Source organism: Rhamphochromis longiceps, linkage group LG15, assembly GCF_057381845.1.
Source record: "Rhamphochromis longiceps isolate RC_006_pf linkage group LG15, R_longiceps_female_GT1.1, whole genome shotgun sequence".
NCBI lineage: Eukaryota > Metazoa > Chordata > Actinopteri > Cichliformes > Cichlidae > Rhamphochromis > Rhamphochromis longiceps.
The window spans coordinates 8,764,741-8,783,323 of record NC_140571.1 but is presented as its reverse complement, the minus strand read 5'-3'; the positions used below and the strand labels follow the sequence as shown (position 1 = coordinate 8,783,323).

The following is an 18,583-nucleotide window of genomic DNA, read 5'->3' as shown; positions in this document are numbered from 1 at the left end:
ACACCTTCTGTGGGATTACTTGCATAGTAGCATTCAAGCTGTTGGTGTCCACTTATGCCTTCTTGTTCCAGTAGCCCACTATTGTGTGCTGTGCAGATGCCTCTGATGCTATGCTGGTCCTCATCCCCACAACACATGACCAGCACACCCTCTTTTTACGCATAAAGACACGATGATAAAAACAATCCTCTGGTTCTTGACAGGTCTTTGATAAACACAACCTTGGCTGAACAACTATACATGGCATATTACAATGTGTTTCATTTATTTAACAGGAGCTAACCTTCCAATGTGGCTGAATTAAAACAAGTTTGAAAGAAGAGTGGACCAAAATGGCTCCACAGTAAAGTGAAACACTCATCACCAGTGAGTGATGCAGAAGCAGTGTCCACAACTTACTGCTTCCATGTGGTGCTAATCAAATGCACTTGATTAACTTATTATCAGCAAGAAAAGAAGAAATAACAACGATATAAATGGTTTATATTACACTGATATTAAGAGTCTTTGAAGGAACTGAATTGAAGGATTTTTTGGCGATGCTAACGCTGTAGAGACAGGCATACTCTCCGTGCTGTTCATGACTTATTGCAGCGAGCTCAAAATTGGCCAGGTAGAAGGCTGAGTGGCCAAATGCTGACTTTGATTCAGTAGTGTTTGTGTTTAAATGTGTGAAATAGAAGACGCCTCTAGGGTATATAGAATGAACAGAGCAAGTGACAGTGAGGGTGCTGCCTCGAGAGACAGAAATTGTGTCAGGATTGGTGAGTTCCATTGCATTGGGGGACATCAGGGAGATGTTGGGTTTTTCCACTTTAACTGCAAACAACAATTTCCGATAATTGTGCAAAACAGAGGAAACAATGCACAAAATTACTGACCTACAACGGAAAGGTCAGCAGGATTTCCTTGAGGATAGTAGATGACTTCACTGGCCAACACCTTTTGATATTCACAGTAGTATGAGCCCTTCTGACTAAAGTCCACTTTAGGGAAGACAAAGGTTGCAGATGCATGATCTGAGAATTTTTCCATTTGAAATGACCCTTGGGTTTTTTTCAGGAGAAATCTCCCACCCATGCGTTCTGTTACTAGCGTGCAGGTAATTTCAACTTTGTCACCCCACTTAACCTCTGCAGCAGGACTTATTGTGATTTTGGGCTTCTGTTGACCACCTGAAGCAGATAATAAATGTTTTTTGTGTAACAGCCAAAACAACTTTCTCAGGAGCAATGAGATAATTTGTTAGTTCAAAATGAGCTATGTCTCTTACCTAAGCAGATAACGCTGGCATCTTCATCGTGCCCACAGTTATTTTCTCCAAATCCATCGTGTGAACAATGAGTAAGTGCAGACTCTTGGCCTGAGCATGCCACATTATCCAGCCATACTGGACCAGAGCCTCTACCAAAATGGGCACTTAGAGGTGCTGAAATGGCATGACCGCAATCAAGCTGTCTGCATACCACATCAGCATCGCTCATTTCCCAATCGTCATCACACACAGTTCCCCACTGTCCTTTATAGAAGACCTCCACTCTGCCGGAGCATTCAACTGAGCCATCCACCAACCGGACTTGTGCTGCATAACAGAGCAGAAAGAGTGAATACAAGTACAATGGAAAGTCCTTAAAACAACCAAAAAGAAGACAAAACTATAAAAGGACTTGAAAGGATTCTTCTCTATATATTTTACAAAATGTTTGTATTAATGCATAAAAAACAAATACCAAAATATAATATTAATTGGATATTATATCGTTTATTAGTCCATTATGTTAGGCAAAAGGAGTATTGCAACAACTGTTTCAAGTCATGGGAAATATGACGTTTTCGCTTTTTAATGGATGAAGTCCATACTACTCAAGTCTATGTAAGATAAATAACTAGTAAGCTAGCTGAGCTTAGCTTAGCTATAAAGAAAGCATTACCTAGACTGGCTTTGTCTAACAGTGACCTCTACAGCTTTCTGTTTGGCAATACGTAGCAAGCAATAGGCAAAACAGTTGCTGGCTAATCCTACTCCCTAAGCCAGATAGGTGTAAAAAAAAATGTACATTTTCTAAAGAAAAAAAACAAAAACGCGAAAAGAAAATAATTTTGTTAAACATTAATCTGCACATGGCTGACCAAATTAAATACGACAGTTTTACAATCCAGTGTTATAATTTGGAAATTTATGAAACCAACTTTGATATAAAAGGCCTTACCAGCACAGAGAACACCGGCATCATGTTCATGCCCACAGTCTTCTCTTGTAAAACCCTTCACCGAGCATTCTTGAAGAGAAGTCACGCTGTGGAAACAAGAAGTGCTAGCCTCCACCACTGACCCACTGCCTTGGCCAAAAAAAGCAGCACCAGGAGCATTCACGGCGCGTCCACACTCCAGCAGCTCGCACACCACTCCAGCTTTACTTAGAGTCCAGTCTGTGTCACATACTGCGTGCCACTGCTCGCCGTGACGTACCTCCACTCTCCCAGAGCACTCATCAGTACTGTTAACCAACCGCACTGCCAAGCTCCCTGTGAAGTAAACAAAAAATATAGCCACAGGTATATAAGAATATTCTTTTTTAAACTGTGACGTACTTAGTTATATTATACATTATTTAAATTCAGAAGACAATATCTTAAAAAGTAAGCAAAAGAAGAAGAAGAAGCAGAAGAAGAAGCTGCCAAAATTACATTTTGGCATTTTATTTTTGCTTCTTCTTACCTGTGCAGGAAACACCGGCAACTACAGTTGTGTCACAGGTTCTGTCCAGACCTGGTCTTTGTGGACACTGATTCAATGTAGGCTCCTTTCCATTGCATTCAATTTGATCATTCCAGGTCTGTCCTGTACCAGGGCCAAGTTGAATAAGCTTATGAGGACTCCCACAGTCCAACTGTCTGCACACCACTGCTGCATCATTCATGTCCCAGGATTCAGCACACACAGTCCCCCACTGGCCTTTGTCATAAATCTCTACTCTTCCATCACAACGAGTGGATCCACCGGTTAATCTCACGTTTCCTGGAAATGATAGCTGTTATATTAATGTACATGAAATACAACTTGACCCACACTGTATATAGTGCACTGTATGACTTTTTTTTGGTTTTGAACTAGGGATGTACTGCTGACTGATTAAGTGGTTAATATTTTTGTGTTGCATCACATTAATTTTGTGCTGGATCCAAACAGCAGTGGACAGTCGAAGCACGTAAAACATCTTTTATGTTGAAAATGTAGCCATACTGTAATATATCGACATGTATGTGATATCTGTAGAAGTTGGTCCAATGGGAATGACAGTTGAGAGAGGAACTCTATGAATGAGTGTGCTTGTTTGATACAAGGAGGACCTGTGGTTACTGGGCTTCTATGTTTTCATTCATGTTTACAGACATTACAGTTATCGTTATGCTTGGCTAGCAAGGCTAAATCCTTTTTTTGGTTTGTGGTTGCCATGCTGAGGAAGATGATCAAATTTGAAGCTTGGAGAAATGTTTCCATTCTTCTGACTGGTGGTTGTCAATAAAGCCAGTCAAAAGCCAGAGTGATGCTATTGGTATTATTGATATATGACGTTAGTTTTGTATATACACAGTGTCTTAGTGTTTGATTATTTTTAGTGACTGTGCTTGTGAAATCTTGATACTTTTGCTTCATGTCTGAGTAGGATGAATTTTTGTGTGGTATGTCGGGACTAAGCCTACTGAGCTTTTGACAGTATACGCAAAAACATAGCACACCTTAAAAACTCAGTATATAAGACTCTTGGAAAGTCTTCAGTTTTTGTGCCTTCTAATCTAACCTTTTAGTTGAACATAGTTTCCATATTTATTCTAGATACTCCATATCTAGATTGGTACCTGACAAATCACTGCTTGGGGTTTCATTGCATAATTATAAATCGGGTGTTTTGCATGAACACGGTGTTTCACTAAATCACTGGTCTTTTTTCTAAAGTTAGTCCAGTTTTCTGCATTTGTTCATGTAACTTGAAGCCCTTCTACCAATATTTAAAGGTTGTGTGAAAGGGCCAGAAACAATTTCCATCTTAGTTTTTTTAAAGAAGAATATAATGGATTCATTTTCTTTTTGAAAGTCTAATTTCAATTTGACATCAGACTTTACCTGAGCATACCACAGAGGCATCTTCAGTACCATCGGTGATAGATCTGGTATGGTCTCTAAACGTGCACTGCGTGAGAGAACTCTCTCTGCCGTTACAGCGAATCTCGTACCCTCTCAGATCTCGACCTTTACCAAATGACTCTGAGATCTTGACAGGATCTCCACAGTTCATCTCTCTGCACACCACAGCAGCTTCATTCATTCCCCAGTTAACATTAAATGCTTGTGACCAGTGTTCCCCATGGTGGACCTCCACTCTTCCTGAGCACAGGTCAGTCCCATTGATTAGTCGAATGGCAGCTACAAAGCACAGTAGAGAAAAAATATCAGCAATTCGTTGGTGTTCATCTGAAAGAATTGTATTAATTGAAGCTTCATCTGATATTGGTGTTGCAGAAATAACTGCTATGTAATCAATAACTGAACATTTTTTGGAGTACAAATATCCAAAGAAAATGCTACATCCAGAACTTTTTGGGATCTAAAGGTAAAAAAAAAAAAAAAAGACACTTTGTGAAATGAAACATCAATAGTTTGTACCTGAACAAATCACTCCTGCATCTTCATCATGACCACAGTTATTCTCTCCAAAGGAGCGATGACTGCATTGCCCAAGAGACGTCTCATTACCCAGACAGTTGACATTATCCAGCCAGATCACTCCTTGTCCTTCACCAAAGAAGGCACCAGGTTTAACTCTCTGAGGTGTTCCACAGTCCATGGCTCTGCACACCACCTCAGCCTCTCTTAAGTCCCAGTCATCATCACACACTGTTCCCCACTGGCCGTCATGCAGAATCTCCACTCGGCCAGAGCATCGGTCAATGCCGTTCACAAGCCTTAGCGGTGGTTGACCTGAGGGCACACGTTAAACAAATAACAATAAATATTATAAGCTGTTGCTTTTCTTTGTTTTTTTTTAAGGTTGTCATCAATTTTAAAATTTGTTGTAACAGATTTTTTTATTTATTCATTTTTGGCGTCTTGGGGACAGCAGAAACTAGCTTTACAGCAGCATGTTGTGTAGCTTCATATCTATCCATCACACATGAGCAGACTACATGGCTGAGAGCCTGATTCAGAAATCAGTGTTGGCAATGGGAGTAGAACTCAAAGATTAAGAAGTGTTGCCCAATACTTTTCGCCATTTAGTGTATATCATGTAACAATCAGAGTTTGTGGATATAAATAAGACGTTAATGTCTTGAAAGATAATGCTTTTATAACAAGCTCTAGGTGCATAAAGGCAAAAAACAGGTCATTTTAGTCCATTGCTAGTTGGTTGCAGCCTGATGGTGTCATAATGTCAGGAGTAACTGAGATTGTGTAGATATAAATTACGTATTACTGTGGTGAAATAAAACTATACCTGTTGCAGGCAGGCAAACATTAAAAATAGGTCATTTTAACATGTTGCTAGGTGGTTGCCAGGCTACATAGTGATATAATAATATCTGATATAGATAAGAAACTTCAAAGTCTTAAGCTATGCCACGTTTAGTTGCTCAGCTCCTAATTGTAAAGAAGTAGTTGGTGGACAACAAAACAGACAGAAACACAGAGAATGCAGAAATGGCTTTATGAAGCCTTTATAAAAAAAAAGTTAAAGTGCAAAACTGTAACCCATTCTATTGTCTTTGACTTGTGAGTGTCTGTCAGTAGACTGAGCCTTCAGGATTTTAGTTTAAATGCTTTTGATGAGCCTCAGACCTTTAAACACATTCACAAGTACATATTAAGTAAAAGAAATACTCCACATGAGCCAACCTTTTCTTTTAAAAGTTGTCCAAACATGACATTTGCTATTTTTGGAAAGCAGGATTGCAGCATGTCTGTATCTTTTACCTGCACATGCGAGAGATACACCTTCACATGACCCTCTGTGTTCTTGCAGTTGACACTGGCTGATAGAGTTCACATTATCAGAGCATCTACTTGTGAGCCCTCGCAGTGAGCTGTCACCAAAGTAGGTGTCTTTGGAATTTTTTGGAGCTCCACAGTCGAGCTCCTTGCATATGACTGTAGCTTCTTTAAGACCCCGGTTATTACTACAAAGTTTCCCCCATTGGCCATCATGGAAAACCTCCACTCTGCCAGAACAAGTGTCACTCCCATTTATCAATCTGACTGTCTCTGCAAAGCAAAATTTGGCATCATTGGGATTGTCATTAAAACTCAGTTTTGAGAAACAAACAGAACAGAGCCTGTGTTACCTGAGCACACAAGACCAGCATCTTCATTGTGGTCACAGACATGTTCTTCAAAATCTTTGTGAGGGCAGTCAGCGAGTAACATTTCATGACCAGTGCACTCCATCTCATCCAACCAAACCTGACCCTGGCCTCTCCCAAAGTAAGCCTTGTACTTGACTGAGAGAACATTCCCACAGTTCATCTCTTGACAAGCTACAGCTGCATCTTGCATCCCCCATTTGTCATCACAAACTGTTCCCCATTGTCCTTTATAGTAGATTTCAACTCTACCAGAGCAGCGATTAGTCCCATTCACCAGCCGAATGGGTTGACTGTCTGTTAAGAAAAAAAAAAAAAAGTTAGGGGCATGGTTTTTCTTTCAGAAAGGGACAATCTAACAGTGTCAGTTTTACTGGCCATGTACCATGGCCAACTTACTTGCACAGACAACAGTAGCATCAACACAGCTTTCTCTGAAATCTTTAAGTTTGCACTGTGAGATTGAGTTCTCATTTCCAGAGCAAGTGGTTTTGATGGCAGACAGTTCATGTGCTTCTCCAAAATATGGTGTTTCATTCTGACCGAGAGGATCGCCGCAGCCGGCTTCTCTGCATGCCACCTGAGCTGCTTCCTTGCCCCAGTCATTGCAAACTCTTTTCCACTGACCCTTGTGGTAGACTTCCACTCTGCCATTACAACGAGTGGTTCCTTTCTCAAACCGCACATGTTCTGCAAATGATGTGGATATTAAACGTAATAAAATAATAATGTGTTTCATAAATAATAATACAATCAGCCAGTGTGTCTGTATTTCCCATAGTCTATATACAATAATACTACTAATTCTAGTGAAGATTTTAACTTTGTCAGAACCAAATTGGAAGAAACTGGCATCTAAAGCATATTACCAAAAGAAAACAAAAGAATGCCTTGGTGCATGCTTAATCATCCGTAAGTAAGTAAATCCCAAAAGGTTTATTCTGTTCATCTGGACGTAACGTTTTCAGTGGGAGAAACGTTTCCTCACTAATCGAAGTGACTTCTTCAGTCTCAGCTGACTGCAGGTCTCCCCAACCTTATAAACAGTATATTTGAACAATAACTGAAACCAGCCTACTGAATGAACAATGAGCTGTGAGGTCAGTTCTTTGATCATTAATATGCAAATTGTCATGATCATTGATCAACAACAACTGGTCAAAGACAACTGATCAATGGCCATAAGTAGCATTCACAGAGAGTTGGGGAATGGCTGCAATCACAGTGCTTTAAGATGGTGAAAGATGTACCCTTAGGCCCCCACCTCGATTCAGAGATGGTCTTTCCCTTTTCACGTAAATGGACTCCTTGACTCCTCGCTCCAATCAGCGTTCCTCCACGATGTGTACATCCTCATCATTGAAAGAGTGTCCACTGGCCTGCAGCGAACTGAGACTGAAGAGGTCACTTGGATGAGTGACAAAACATTTCTCCCACTAAAAACGCTACGTGCAGATGAACAAAATCAACGTTTTGGGAAAGCAAAAGAATGTTAAAGGTCAATTGGAGAAATTAATACTGCTCTCATAAGTATCTGCTGATACCCTCAAGACTAGGAGAATGCTCTTGCCAGTAAAAAAAAAATCTGTCTTCCACTATCTCAAAAGCTCAAGTTTACTTCTCGAGAAGCCAAACTGTTAATTTACCTGTTTTTAATTGATATTAAATTCTTGATAATGCACAAAATAATTGTTTGTAATCAAAGCTAAACTTTTAATGTATCAAGAGTCATACACTGCAAATTGTTTTCAACAGGACTGTGTGCGTAATGTTTGATCAAAATGTTTTTTAGTGTCTGGGCAAGATAAACATACTAATTAATATATCTTAGCACAGTTTAAATACACTTTTTAAATATACTGACTCATGCATAAAAGTATGTGACATCATTTTTCTTTCCACAATAGAAGGAGCAAAAACGAAATTAAATCATAAGACATGTACGTTATCTTTAAATGCTATATGTATAGCACATTTTCTTCTTGCTTCTTTCAAGAAGAACAAATGTGACTCCATGATGGCTGTTCTCAAAGCCTAACAATTGTGGAAATGTTGCAGCAACGAGAAACCTAAACCACATAACATGGTGAGCTAACATAATTGCTGTGTTAGCTGGTTTTCTCTTAGGTTTTTTTTTTTTTTTTTGTTGGTTTTCTTTGGTTTTCTCTTAGGTTGTACAGGATTTCTCAACTTCAACAACAGTTCCACATTTTACGAAAAGGGGCAGTTTTGACATCTTGCTGATGTGAATGAATTCTGCCTGACTTCTGATAACTTTAACTGTTAATGCAGTGCTAGCTTAGCTTGGCAGAAAGACTGGAAAATGGTAGAATGTGACAAAAAAAAATCCACCTACCTAACCTAAACATGTTGCATTTGTTAAAGTGATATTATATTGGACTGAGAAAGCTGTTAACATGTGGCAGCAAAAAAAATAAATGTCTTAGCACATTTTCTCGAAGAAAAGGTTTTCTATGAAGGTTTGTGAGGGAAAACAAAAATATGTCAAACATCATTGAGGCTTACCTGAGCAGACCACTCCTGCATCTTCATTGTGGCCACAGTTATTTACCCCAAACGGTTTGTGCTGACACTGAAGGATGGAAGACTCGTGCCCAGTACACTGTACGTCATCCAACCAGATCTCATCCTTTCCCTGTCCAAAGAAGGCGTCTTTTTTAGCCTCGATAGCTGTCCCACAGCTTAACTCTCGACACACCACCTCAGCGTTAGCAATGCTCCACTGATCGTGACAGACAGTTCCCCAACTGCCTTTGTGGAAGACCTCCACTCTGCCAGAGCAACGCGAAGGTCCGACCAGCCTAATATTCTCACATTCTGGATATGAAAAAAACAAAACCACAAAGGATTCACAATGTGTAACCTTGTCCTCAACCACATTTCACAATTTTTATCTTTTTAATGTAGAAATCAAAGTCTCATGAGTTACTTACTGACCTGTAAACTGCAGGAAACTCAACAGGCCTGCAGCAAAAATACATATCGCAAAAGTGATCTGATTAAGCCTGACAGCCCAGAGGTTTAGATATAAAACAGCATTCTTAAGTTAAAAGCCTTCACTGTAGTCAATAATTTGTCAAATATTTTACAAATCGGGAACATAAGAGGGTCCCGGATAATTTTAAATTCATCCGTTAAAAAATGTTTAACACTTTTCAATCATCTAAGAATATATCTCACTACACTCAAGAAAACACACGTCCACATGAAGTCAAACTGAGACAAAAGCCTCCAGTAACTCACCAAGAGACAAGTGAAAAAGAAAATGTCGTTTTTCATCAAAAATGAGGATCATATTGTGTCTTCAGTGTTGGCCAGTCACTGTAAAATAATACCATAATACCTTAGTCATTTTGTTTTCACCAAAAGGTGTTTATATAGGCCTCTTACCTTTTTAAATCCTGCAAGACTGCTGCGCTAACAGAAGGACCTCAGAGTCTTTAATAAAAACGTTCTCATGTTCCCCAAGAACAGATCCAGTAACTATTTTAAATGAAAAGGTCCACCTGTATTGGACTGCAACCTGGACACATGTTGACTTTTTGATCAATCATTAAAGATGAGACGATGAGAGGGTTTTATCTTTTTTTTCCACAACGCCTGTGGAAATATTTAAAAGAAAAAGAAAACATTTAACTTAACTTATTAATGGAAGAAGATTGATGTCATTTTAGTAGAAAAAAAACCCCAAATTGGGCCATGAGTTTTCTTCAGAATTCATGCTGTTTTTCTCAAAACGGGATGTTTTGAGAAAAGTCTAGCAGAGATCCTGTATGAATAATATGACCACTTCTGCTTTTCCTCTTGTTACATGTCAGGAAGAAAGAAAAGCCTTTAAGAGAAAGCTACTCTTTTTTGGGTTTTACATGGTTTACATTTTATGTATTTGTGTAACAGTAAAATTTAAAATAACTTATTATGACATTTGGCAAATCAGACCATTTATTCTTCTTGCAGTGAGCATATGTCCGCATATGAAACTATGCTGTATTTCCTTATGTTTCTATATTGTATATTATTTTAACACACAGTGATACTACACTTCAAAACTGAGCATGTTCAATAGGCTTATGGGATTGAATTAATAGGAAATAAAAACAAAGTTGTTAATTTATCCAACTTTCTAATATTGTATCATCAGCAAGGTATCTATGGAACTCCAAAGTGTTCAAAATTAAATAAATAAATAGGTCAAGATGAAATAAATAACTATGTGAATTAATAAGACACAGATATGTAATGTGAGAATGATATTGTGAAATCATGGAACACATTTTGAAAACAATGCTCATTATTGTGAAATACATTACATTCTGCTATATAAATTTACTTATTATTGTGAAATATTATTTCATGGTCATTATTTTTCACAATAACAGAGATTATTCCTGAGGCATTTTATTTATTTCCAGCGGTTTATATTCCAAAATGACCTTTTTTCAAAGTCAGTCTTTATTTCAAAATCCCGTTTTTCCCGATGGTCTATTTATTTCATAATGCGACTTTTCAGCAGAATGACTTTGTCTGTCAATCAATGTAAGTGGGCTGGACCTTTGCACCTATTGGCTTATCGTTTACCATCGACTAGTTTTCCTGGATACAGGTGTTGTGCCAAAAAGTGATTGTCTGCCAGAAACTGATTGCCGTCCGCGGGAGCGCGCGCAGCCGCTTAAAGCTGCAGCGCCCGGATTACTTGCGTTGCCAGCTACTTCCGTGCAACTGATATAACGTGGGGGGAAAAACCCCAAACACATTTATGCCTTTGTTATTAGGCAAAGGTATGCATTTATGGAGCTTTAACGTTTCTTGTAACCGAATTATGACGCTTATCAGAAGCTTGCTTTCAGTGTGTAGCGCAGTCACGAATGACTACACGCATCACGATGGAATAATTAATGCCTACAGGTTTAGTATGTCTACTCTCGTTGTTCATATTTGTTATAAGACTGTCGAATAGTAGTTAAAACAATAAAGACCTATTGTGCCAGTATCACCATGACTCTTTCTTGTTTGTTCAGAATAACGACTGAGAACATGGCATTTTAGCGCTACCAAAAAGTGATTGTGGCCTATAACTTGTCACTGAAACAATATTTCGGCTTCAAACTTGTTGGATATATTCCAGAAGGGTTACATGTAATATGTTATATCCCAAAAACTCTCCAAGAACTGCTGAATAACTTGTACAGGAACAATAAAACTGATAATATGCCATTTTCAAGCTGCCAAAAAGTGATTGTGGACTATAACTTGTCACTGAAACAATATTTCTGCTTCAAACTTGGCGGATGTCAATTAGAAGGGTCATATGTCAAATATTACATCTCAAACAGTCCCTTAGAACTGCTGGATAACCTGTAAAGGAACATTAACATTGATAATATGCCATTTTCAGCCTGCCAAAAAGTGATTGTGGCCTATATCTTGTCACTGAAACAATGTTTCTGCTTCAAACTTGGTGGATGTCATTCAGAAGGGTCCTATGTGACATATTATATCTAAAACACCTTCCAAGAACTGCTGAAAAACTTTTAAAATAACATTAATACCGATAATATGTCATTTTCAACCTGCCAAAAAGTGATTGCCACCTATATCTTGTCACTGAAACAATGTTTCTGCTTCAAAATTTTTGGATATCATCCAGAAGGGTCATATGTCAAATATTACATCTCAAACAGTCCCTCAGAACTGCTAAATTACCATTAAGGGAACAATAAAACTGACAATATGCAATTTTCAACCTGCCAAAAAGTGATTGTGGCCTATATCTTGTCACTGAAATACTATTTCTGCTTCAAACTTGCTGCATGTCATTCAGATGGGTCATTTGTCAAATATTATATCTCAAACAGTCCCTTAGAACTGCTGAATAACTTGTACAAGAACAATAACACTGATAATATGCAATTTTCAAGCTGCCAAAAAGTGATTGTGGCCTATAACTTGTCACTGAAACAATATTTCTGCTTCAAACTTTTAACAAAATACTCGTGTTACCTTGTTTTGTCTAATTCATACTGGCTGCAAGATTTACCCACGGTGGTACCACAGGAGCTGTGCCAAGAAGCCCCGCAAGACCAAAAAAAACCCCATTTGTTTGTGAAGCATGCTGGTCAGAGGGTTGCTGTCAATTTTTCAAAGTTTTTGAAATGTTTCTTGTTTTGTATCGTCGTCTCCTATAATATTTATTGGTTGTTTATTTGTTTATTAATTCATTAATTTATGTTCGTGTTGCTGTGTGTGTTTCTGTGTTTTTCACAACATTAGAGTTCAGCTTTGATTGCAATTTGTTTGTAGGATGATTCAATTATTTTGTGTTTCCTAACATGTTAGTATAGTTACTGTATGCAAAGAATTAATATATATGTTGTTCCATGGTTTACTGGTGTTGAGCTTCCGCTATACCCCCTGTTTCTGGTCTATTTATTAGTGTCATGGCTAGACGGTCCTCACGGATCGTCTTGCCAATTTGTTGTGGTGTTCGTGTGTACTGTGTCGTGTTCTCCTCTCCATCCTGTGCATGTGTTTTTCTGCTGGAACATGTACTTCCGGAAGCCGTGGCACGGAACGGCAGTTGACCGCAGGGGAGTGTCCTGAGCTAGAATCATCGCACCTGTGCAGAATTACCTTGGCAGCGCAGACCTATTTAACGGGGCGGTTGAGTCACAACCAACGCTGGAACGTTGAACTAAACCGGGTAGCGTAGTCATGATTAGCATACCCGGTTTGTGAAGGAGAGGACGTTTTCGTTATTGAGCGTGTGTTTTTTCTCATCTGCCTCCAGGGTTCAGGGATTGGAGGAGGAGCCGGCACCAGGAGTTGTTGTGGATTATTACTGCACTGTCACCGTGAGGAGAGGTCGCCGTATCACTGCACTGCCCTTTTTGGATTATAGACTCGATTTGTTAACTCACCTTTTCACTGTAAATAAATCCACTGTCATTCTGCAAGGAGTCTCGCACCTGAGTCCTTTAATCCAATTCACCATGACAATTAGTTTATTTTAACTGGTGGTTTCTTCTTTAATTGGATGTAATTGTTATTTGTTTTTGGTTTTCGTTTCAATTAATAAGTGCTGTATTGGAATGACATTTTTATTACCGTTTGTTTTGTCTTTCCTATTACTTGGTGTTCTTAATGTGTTTAAGCAGATCTCCTCCCACCTGTTTCCATTTGGCCATTATCCTTTTTTTGTATTATTTTTAACATTTTTGAAATTTGACTTTTTATGCACAGGTTGAAAATGACATATTATCGTTATTAATGTTCTTTTAAAAGTTATTCAGCAGCTCTTGGAGAGTGTTTGGGATATAATATATCACATGTAACCCTTCTGGATGATATCCAACAAGTTTGAAGCAGAAATATTGTTTCAGTGACAAGTTATAGGCCACAATCACTTTTTGGCAGCTTGAAAATTGCATATTATCAGTGTTATTGTTCTTGTACAAGTTATTCAGCAGTTCTAAGGGACTGTTTGAGATATAATATTTGACAAATGACCCATCTGAATGACATGCAGCAAGTTTGAAGCAGAAATAGTATTTCAGTGACAAGATATAGGCCACAATCACTTTTTGGCAGGTTGAAAATTGCATATTGTCAGTTTTATTGTTCCCTTAATGGTAATTTAGCAGTTCTGAGGGACTGTTTGAGATGTAATATTTGACATATGACCCTTCTGGATGATATCCAAAAATTTTGAAGCAGAAACATTGTTTCAGTGACAAGATATAGGTGGCAATCACTTTTTGGCAGGTTGAAAATGACATATTATCGGTATTAATGTTATTTTAAAAGTTTTTCAGCAGTTCTTGGAAGGTGTTTGAGATATAATATGTCACATAGGACCCTTCTGAATGACATCCACCAAGTTTGAAGCAGAAACATTGTTTCAGTGACAAGATATAGGCCACAATCACTTTTTGGCAGGCTGAAAATGGCATATTATCAATGTTAATGTTCCTTTACAGGTTATCCAGCAGTTCTAAGGGACTGTTTGAGATGTAATATTTGACATATGACCCTTCTAATTGACATCCGCCAAGTTTGAAGCAGAAATATTGTTTCAGTGACAAGTTATAGTCCACAATCACTTTTTGGCAGCTTGAAAATGGCATATTATCAGTTTTATTGTTCCTGTACAAGTTATTCAGCAGTTCTTGGAGAGTTTTTGGGATATAATATATCACATGTAACCCTTCTGGAATATATCCAACAAGTTTGAAGCAGAAATATTGTTTCAGTGACAAGTTATAGGCCACAATCAATTTTTGGTAGCGCTAAAATGCCATGTTCTCAGTCGTTATTCTGAACAAACAAGAAAGAGTCATGGTGATACTGGCACAATAGGTCTTTATTGTTTTAACTACTATTCGACAGTCTTATAACAAATATGAACAACGAGAGTAGACATACTAAACCTGTAGGCATTAATTATTCCATCGTGATGCGTGTAGTCATTCGTGACTGCGCTACACACTGAAAGCAACCTTCTGATAAGCGTCATAATTCGGTTACAAGAAACGTTAAAGCTCCATAAATGCATACCTTTGCCTAATAACAAAGGCATAAATGTGTTTGGGGTTTTTCCCCCCACGTTATATCAGTTGCACGGAAGTAGCTGGCAACGCAAGTAATCCGGGCGCTGCAGCTTTAAGCGGCTGCGCGCGCTCCCGCGGACGGCAATCAGTTTCTGGCAGACAATCACTTTTTGGCACAACACCTGTATCCAGGAAAACTAGTCGATGGTAAACGATAAGCCAATAGGTGCAAAGGTCCAGCCCACTTACATTGATTGACAGACAAAGTCCTTCTGCTGAAAAGTCGCATTATGAAATAAATAGACCATCGGGAAAAACGGGATTTTGAAATAAACACTGACTTTGGAAAAAGGTCATTTTGGAATATAAACGGCTGGAAATAAATAAAATGCCTCAGGAATAATCTCTGTTATTGTGAAAAATAATGACCATGAAATAATATTTCACAATAATAAGTAAATTTATATAGCAGAATGTAATGTATTTCACAATAATGAGCATTGTTTTCAAAATGTGTTCCATGATTTCACAATATCATTCTCACATTACATATCTGTGTCTTATTAATTCACATAGTTATTTATTTCATCTTGACCTATTTATTTATTTAATTTTGAACACTTTGGAGTTCCATAGGGTATCATCTTAGGTACACCTTGCTAGTACATGGTTAGACCCCATTTTGCCTTCTGAACTGCCTTAATTCTGTGTGACACATATTCATCTGACATTTTGTCCATGTTGACATGACAGCATCACACAGTTGCTGCAGATTTGTTGGCTGCACAGCCACAATGTGAATCTCCCCATCCTAAAAGTGCACTGCTGGATTGAGATCTGGTGACTGTTGAGGGCATTTAAGGACAGTGAACTGAGTGTCATGTTTGAAGAAACCAGTTTGTGATGATTTGTGCTTTGAGGAATGGAATGGTGCTTTGTCCTGCTGGAAGCAGCCATCAGTACACATCTGCACACTGTGGGATGGACACTGTCAACTGCATTACTCAGGCAGGCTGCGTTCAACTGATCTTCTACCGATGTGGAACTACACTCAAAGGCATCTGGCCCTAACGCTTAACACATTCAATGCCACTTAAATCACCTGTCGTCCCCATTCTGACGCTCAGTTTGAACTTAATGAGGTTGTCTTAGCCATGTCTACCCTACTAAATGCATTGAATTGCTGCCACGTGATTGGTTGATTAGATATTTGAGTGAATGAACAATTGAACAGGTGTACTTTATGAAGTGGCTGGTAGGTATATTTCACTTGCGTGTTAAAGAGTCTTATTACTTTGGAGGCCAGAGGGTCTGAACATTATGAAAACACTTCCTGGCCCGTTGTATTAAATATTGCCTTTTTTCTAACATTAGTGAATATCAGTAACAGAACTAGAAAAGAGAATTAGAGAATACTTATGTTTGTAATGGACAACAAGTTAAGCACATATTGACATCTGGGTAAATCATTGCAGGATTTGAAATTCTCTGATGGGAAATTAGATCACATCTTTATTTGAACAAGAAGGCAACACGCGTGACCTGATAAACAGGGTGATTATGTCACAAGCAGGATAATAGTCTAACAAGTAGATAGGCATAGAAATAGTGTCATTGCATTGCTAGGAACACAGTTATCAGTTAATGCGCAGCTGTTGTGACCTTATGTTCTTGCTTTAAAGCAGTACATATCTAAACTTAGTGGCATTATTAAAAGCGTTTACTTTAATGCATCACTTCTCATGAATGACTAAATTATTTTGACCAACCTTTATTTAAATATTGCATTAATATAATTAAAATTGTGTCTAAGCACTTAAATGTGAGTCTGTCCTTAAGATGTACTTGTTTAAGTTACTGTGTTCGTCTCTGCAAGATATAGTGTGAGGGTAAACTATGATGTTATTTTTGTCATGTTTCGGCTGTGTGCAGGCAGGAGAGGACCCAAACTCACGGGGAATAAACTCAAAAGCACTGCTTTATTGCAGACTCGAGGAAAAGATACAGAATTAAACTATACTGGGAAAATACAAACTAAACTTCACAGTGAGGCACACAAGGGAACGCACAGCATGAGGGACAACGCAACATGGAACAAAGCGAGACTCTGACATAAATACACAGAAGGTAATGAGGGAAGTGGAAGCACATGGGGAACACAGCTGTGTCATGATCCTGGGCCATGTTGGCCCAGTATTCTTAGTTTCATGTATTTTGTTCCTTATTTAGGCCATGTTTCCTGGGTTGCTCTGTTACGTTGTTCCCTAAGTGTTTTCCCCTTGTGAATCTTACCCCCTGTGTGCCCCTCTGTGTATTTGTGAGCCCTAGTCTCTCCTTGTGTTTATTCCATGTTTTCCCCAGCCTGTTATGTCTGTTCTCCCTGTGCTCTCTCTCCTCCTGTCTGAACCTCCGTGTACTTCCTGTTTTACTTTGATAATCTCTCGTCTGTATGCGTCATGTTATGTTCACTCCTGCCCTGTCTCGTTATGGTTATCTGTGTCAGCTGTGTTCCCCGTGTGTTAACCCTCTGTGTATTTATGTCTGCGTCTCCCTCGGTTCGGTGTCGCGTTCTCCCTCATGACTGTGTGCCCCTCCATGTGTTTCCTTGTAAGTCCGTTCCTTAGTTCTTCCCAGTTTAGTTTCATGTTATTTTGTATCGTTGTCATCTTTATCAGCAATAAAGCTGTATTTTGAGTTCAGCCCTGTTTTCCGTGAGTGTGCGTTTGGGTCCTATTTCCTGCCTGCCACACAGCCAGATCATGACAAGCTGAGGACAATTACACATGACAGCGCGTAGAGGACATGAAACTGAAAATGCTGACACCAAGACACGGACCTTAAACATAACACAAAGAGTACACAGAGAGAACATGACGGAAAGAGGAAAACACAGAACATGAGGAGTATGAACAAAGCACAATAATCCGGAATGACTACATCCCGTACAGAACAGGTGTAAAAAGTATTTTGATTTGTTGTAGTAAAATGAAGAATGGAAACTCACTAACAAATTTCTAAACTAATCATTTATGCGAAATGAAAATTGGTGTGAATTTGAGAGAAAAAGATTCAAAAGACAAATTCAAATTCAAATTTTATTTGTCACGTACACAGTCATACACAGTACGATATGCAGTGAAATGCTTGGACAACTGCTCGTGACCTAAAGAAAACAAAAAAAAGGAAAAGGCTATGAATAAGATAGGAAATAAATATGAAAAATTAAAAAGGGAAATAAATATGAAAAATTAAAAAGGGTAAATTTTACTAGGAAGGAATAAAATATAAATTAAGGTTAAAAAGGAAATAACTGTACAACACAAATTAGAATGAAGGGTAAATTTAACTGGGAAGGAATAAGATAAAATATATAAATTAAAGTTGAAAACAAAATACACAATATAGAACTATATAAGAATGTATGAAGAAATATAAATAAATATATACACAATAACAGCAGCTGTACAAGTATTAACTGGAAATGAAGAATATAATGTCCAGTGTTGTGCAATCCACATCATGTCTTCTGCAGTGCAAATATGCTTAAATCCAGGCAATTCTTTTTGACTTTAAAGCTGAAATGATAAAATCAGTGTCTAATGTTAAAGCAACAGAGCTCCAATGAAGCTCAAGTACAATAAAATGTGATGCAGTCTTAAA

At 38.3% G+C, this 18,583-nt stretch overlaps 1 protein-coding gene across 2 annotated transcripts; it reads right to left on the bottom strand.

Annotated features, from left to right (window-relative positions):
- Positions 1 to 73: 73 nt before the first annotated feature.
- On the bottom strand, positions 74 to 9,897 carry LOC146652012 (scavenger receptor cysteine-rich domain-containing protein DMBT1-like). 2 transcript variants are annotated; one of them, XM_085382550.1, is made up of 14 exons: positions 9,768 to 9,897; positions 9,621 to 9,698; positions 9,315 to 9,341; positions 8,883 to 9,194; positions 6,756 to 7,046; positions 6,339 to 6,653; positions 5,971 to 6,258; positions 4,666 to 4,980; positions 4,126 to 4,425; positions 2,719 to 3,018; positions 2,211 to 2,525; positions 1,274 to 1,582; positions 882 to 1,175; positions 74 to 819 (listed from the first exon to the last, which is right to left on the bottom strand). In XM_085382550.1, the coding sequence occupies exons 2-14, from the start codon at positions 9,670 to 9,672 to the stop codon at positions 482 to 484; spliced, it is 3,456 nt and encodes a 1,151-aa protein (XP_085238676.1). In that variant the 5' UTR covers positions 9,673 to 9,698; positions 9,768 to 9,897; the 3' UTR covers positions 74 to 481. The 2 variants fall into 2 exon arrangements, with proteins under 2 accessions (XP_085238676.1, XP_085238675.1); XM_085382549.1 differs by having other exon boundaries at positions 731 to 1,175; positions 9,768 to 9,896.
- Positions 9,898 to 18,583: the final 8,686 nt, after the last annotated feature.

What these genes read in the sequence shown, in the direction of transcription:
- LOC146652012 (XM_085382550.1), bottom strand. Translation starts at nt 9,672, where the DNA reads ATGATCCTCATTTTTGATGAAAAACGACATTTTCTTTTTCACTTGTCT. An exon ending in TGCAGGAGTGGTCTGCTCAG is followed by an intron (nt 7,047 to 8,882) that starts GTAAGCCTCAAT and finishes CATCATTTGCAG; the next exon opens with AACATGTGCGGTTTGAGAAA. An exon ending in TGCTGACCTTTCCGTTGTAG is followed by an intron (nt 820 to 881) that starts GTCAGTAATTTT and finishes TGTTGTTTGCAG; the next exon opens with TTAAAGTGGAAAAACCCAAC.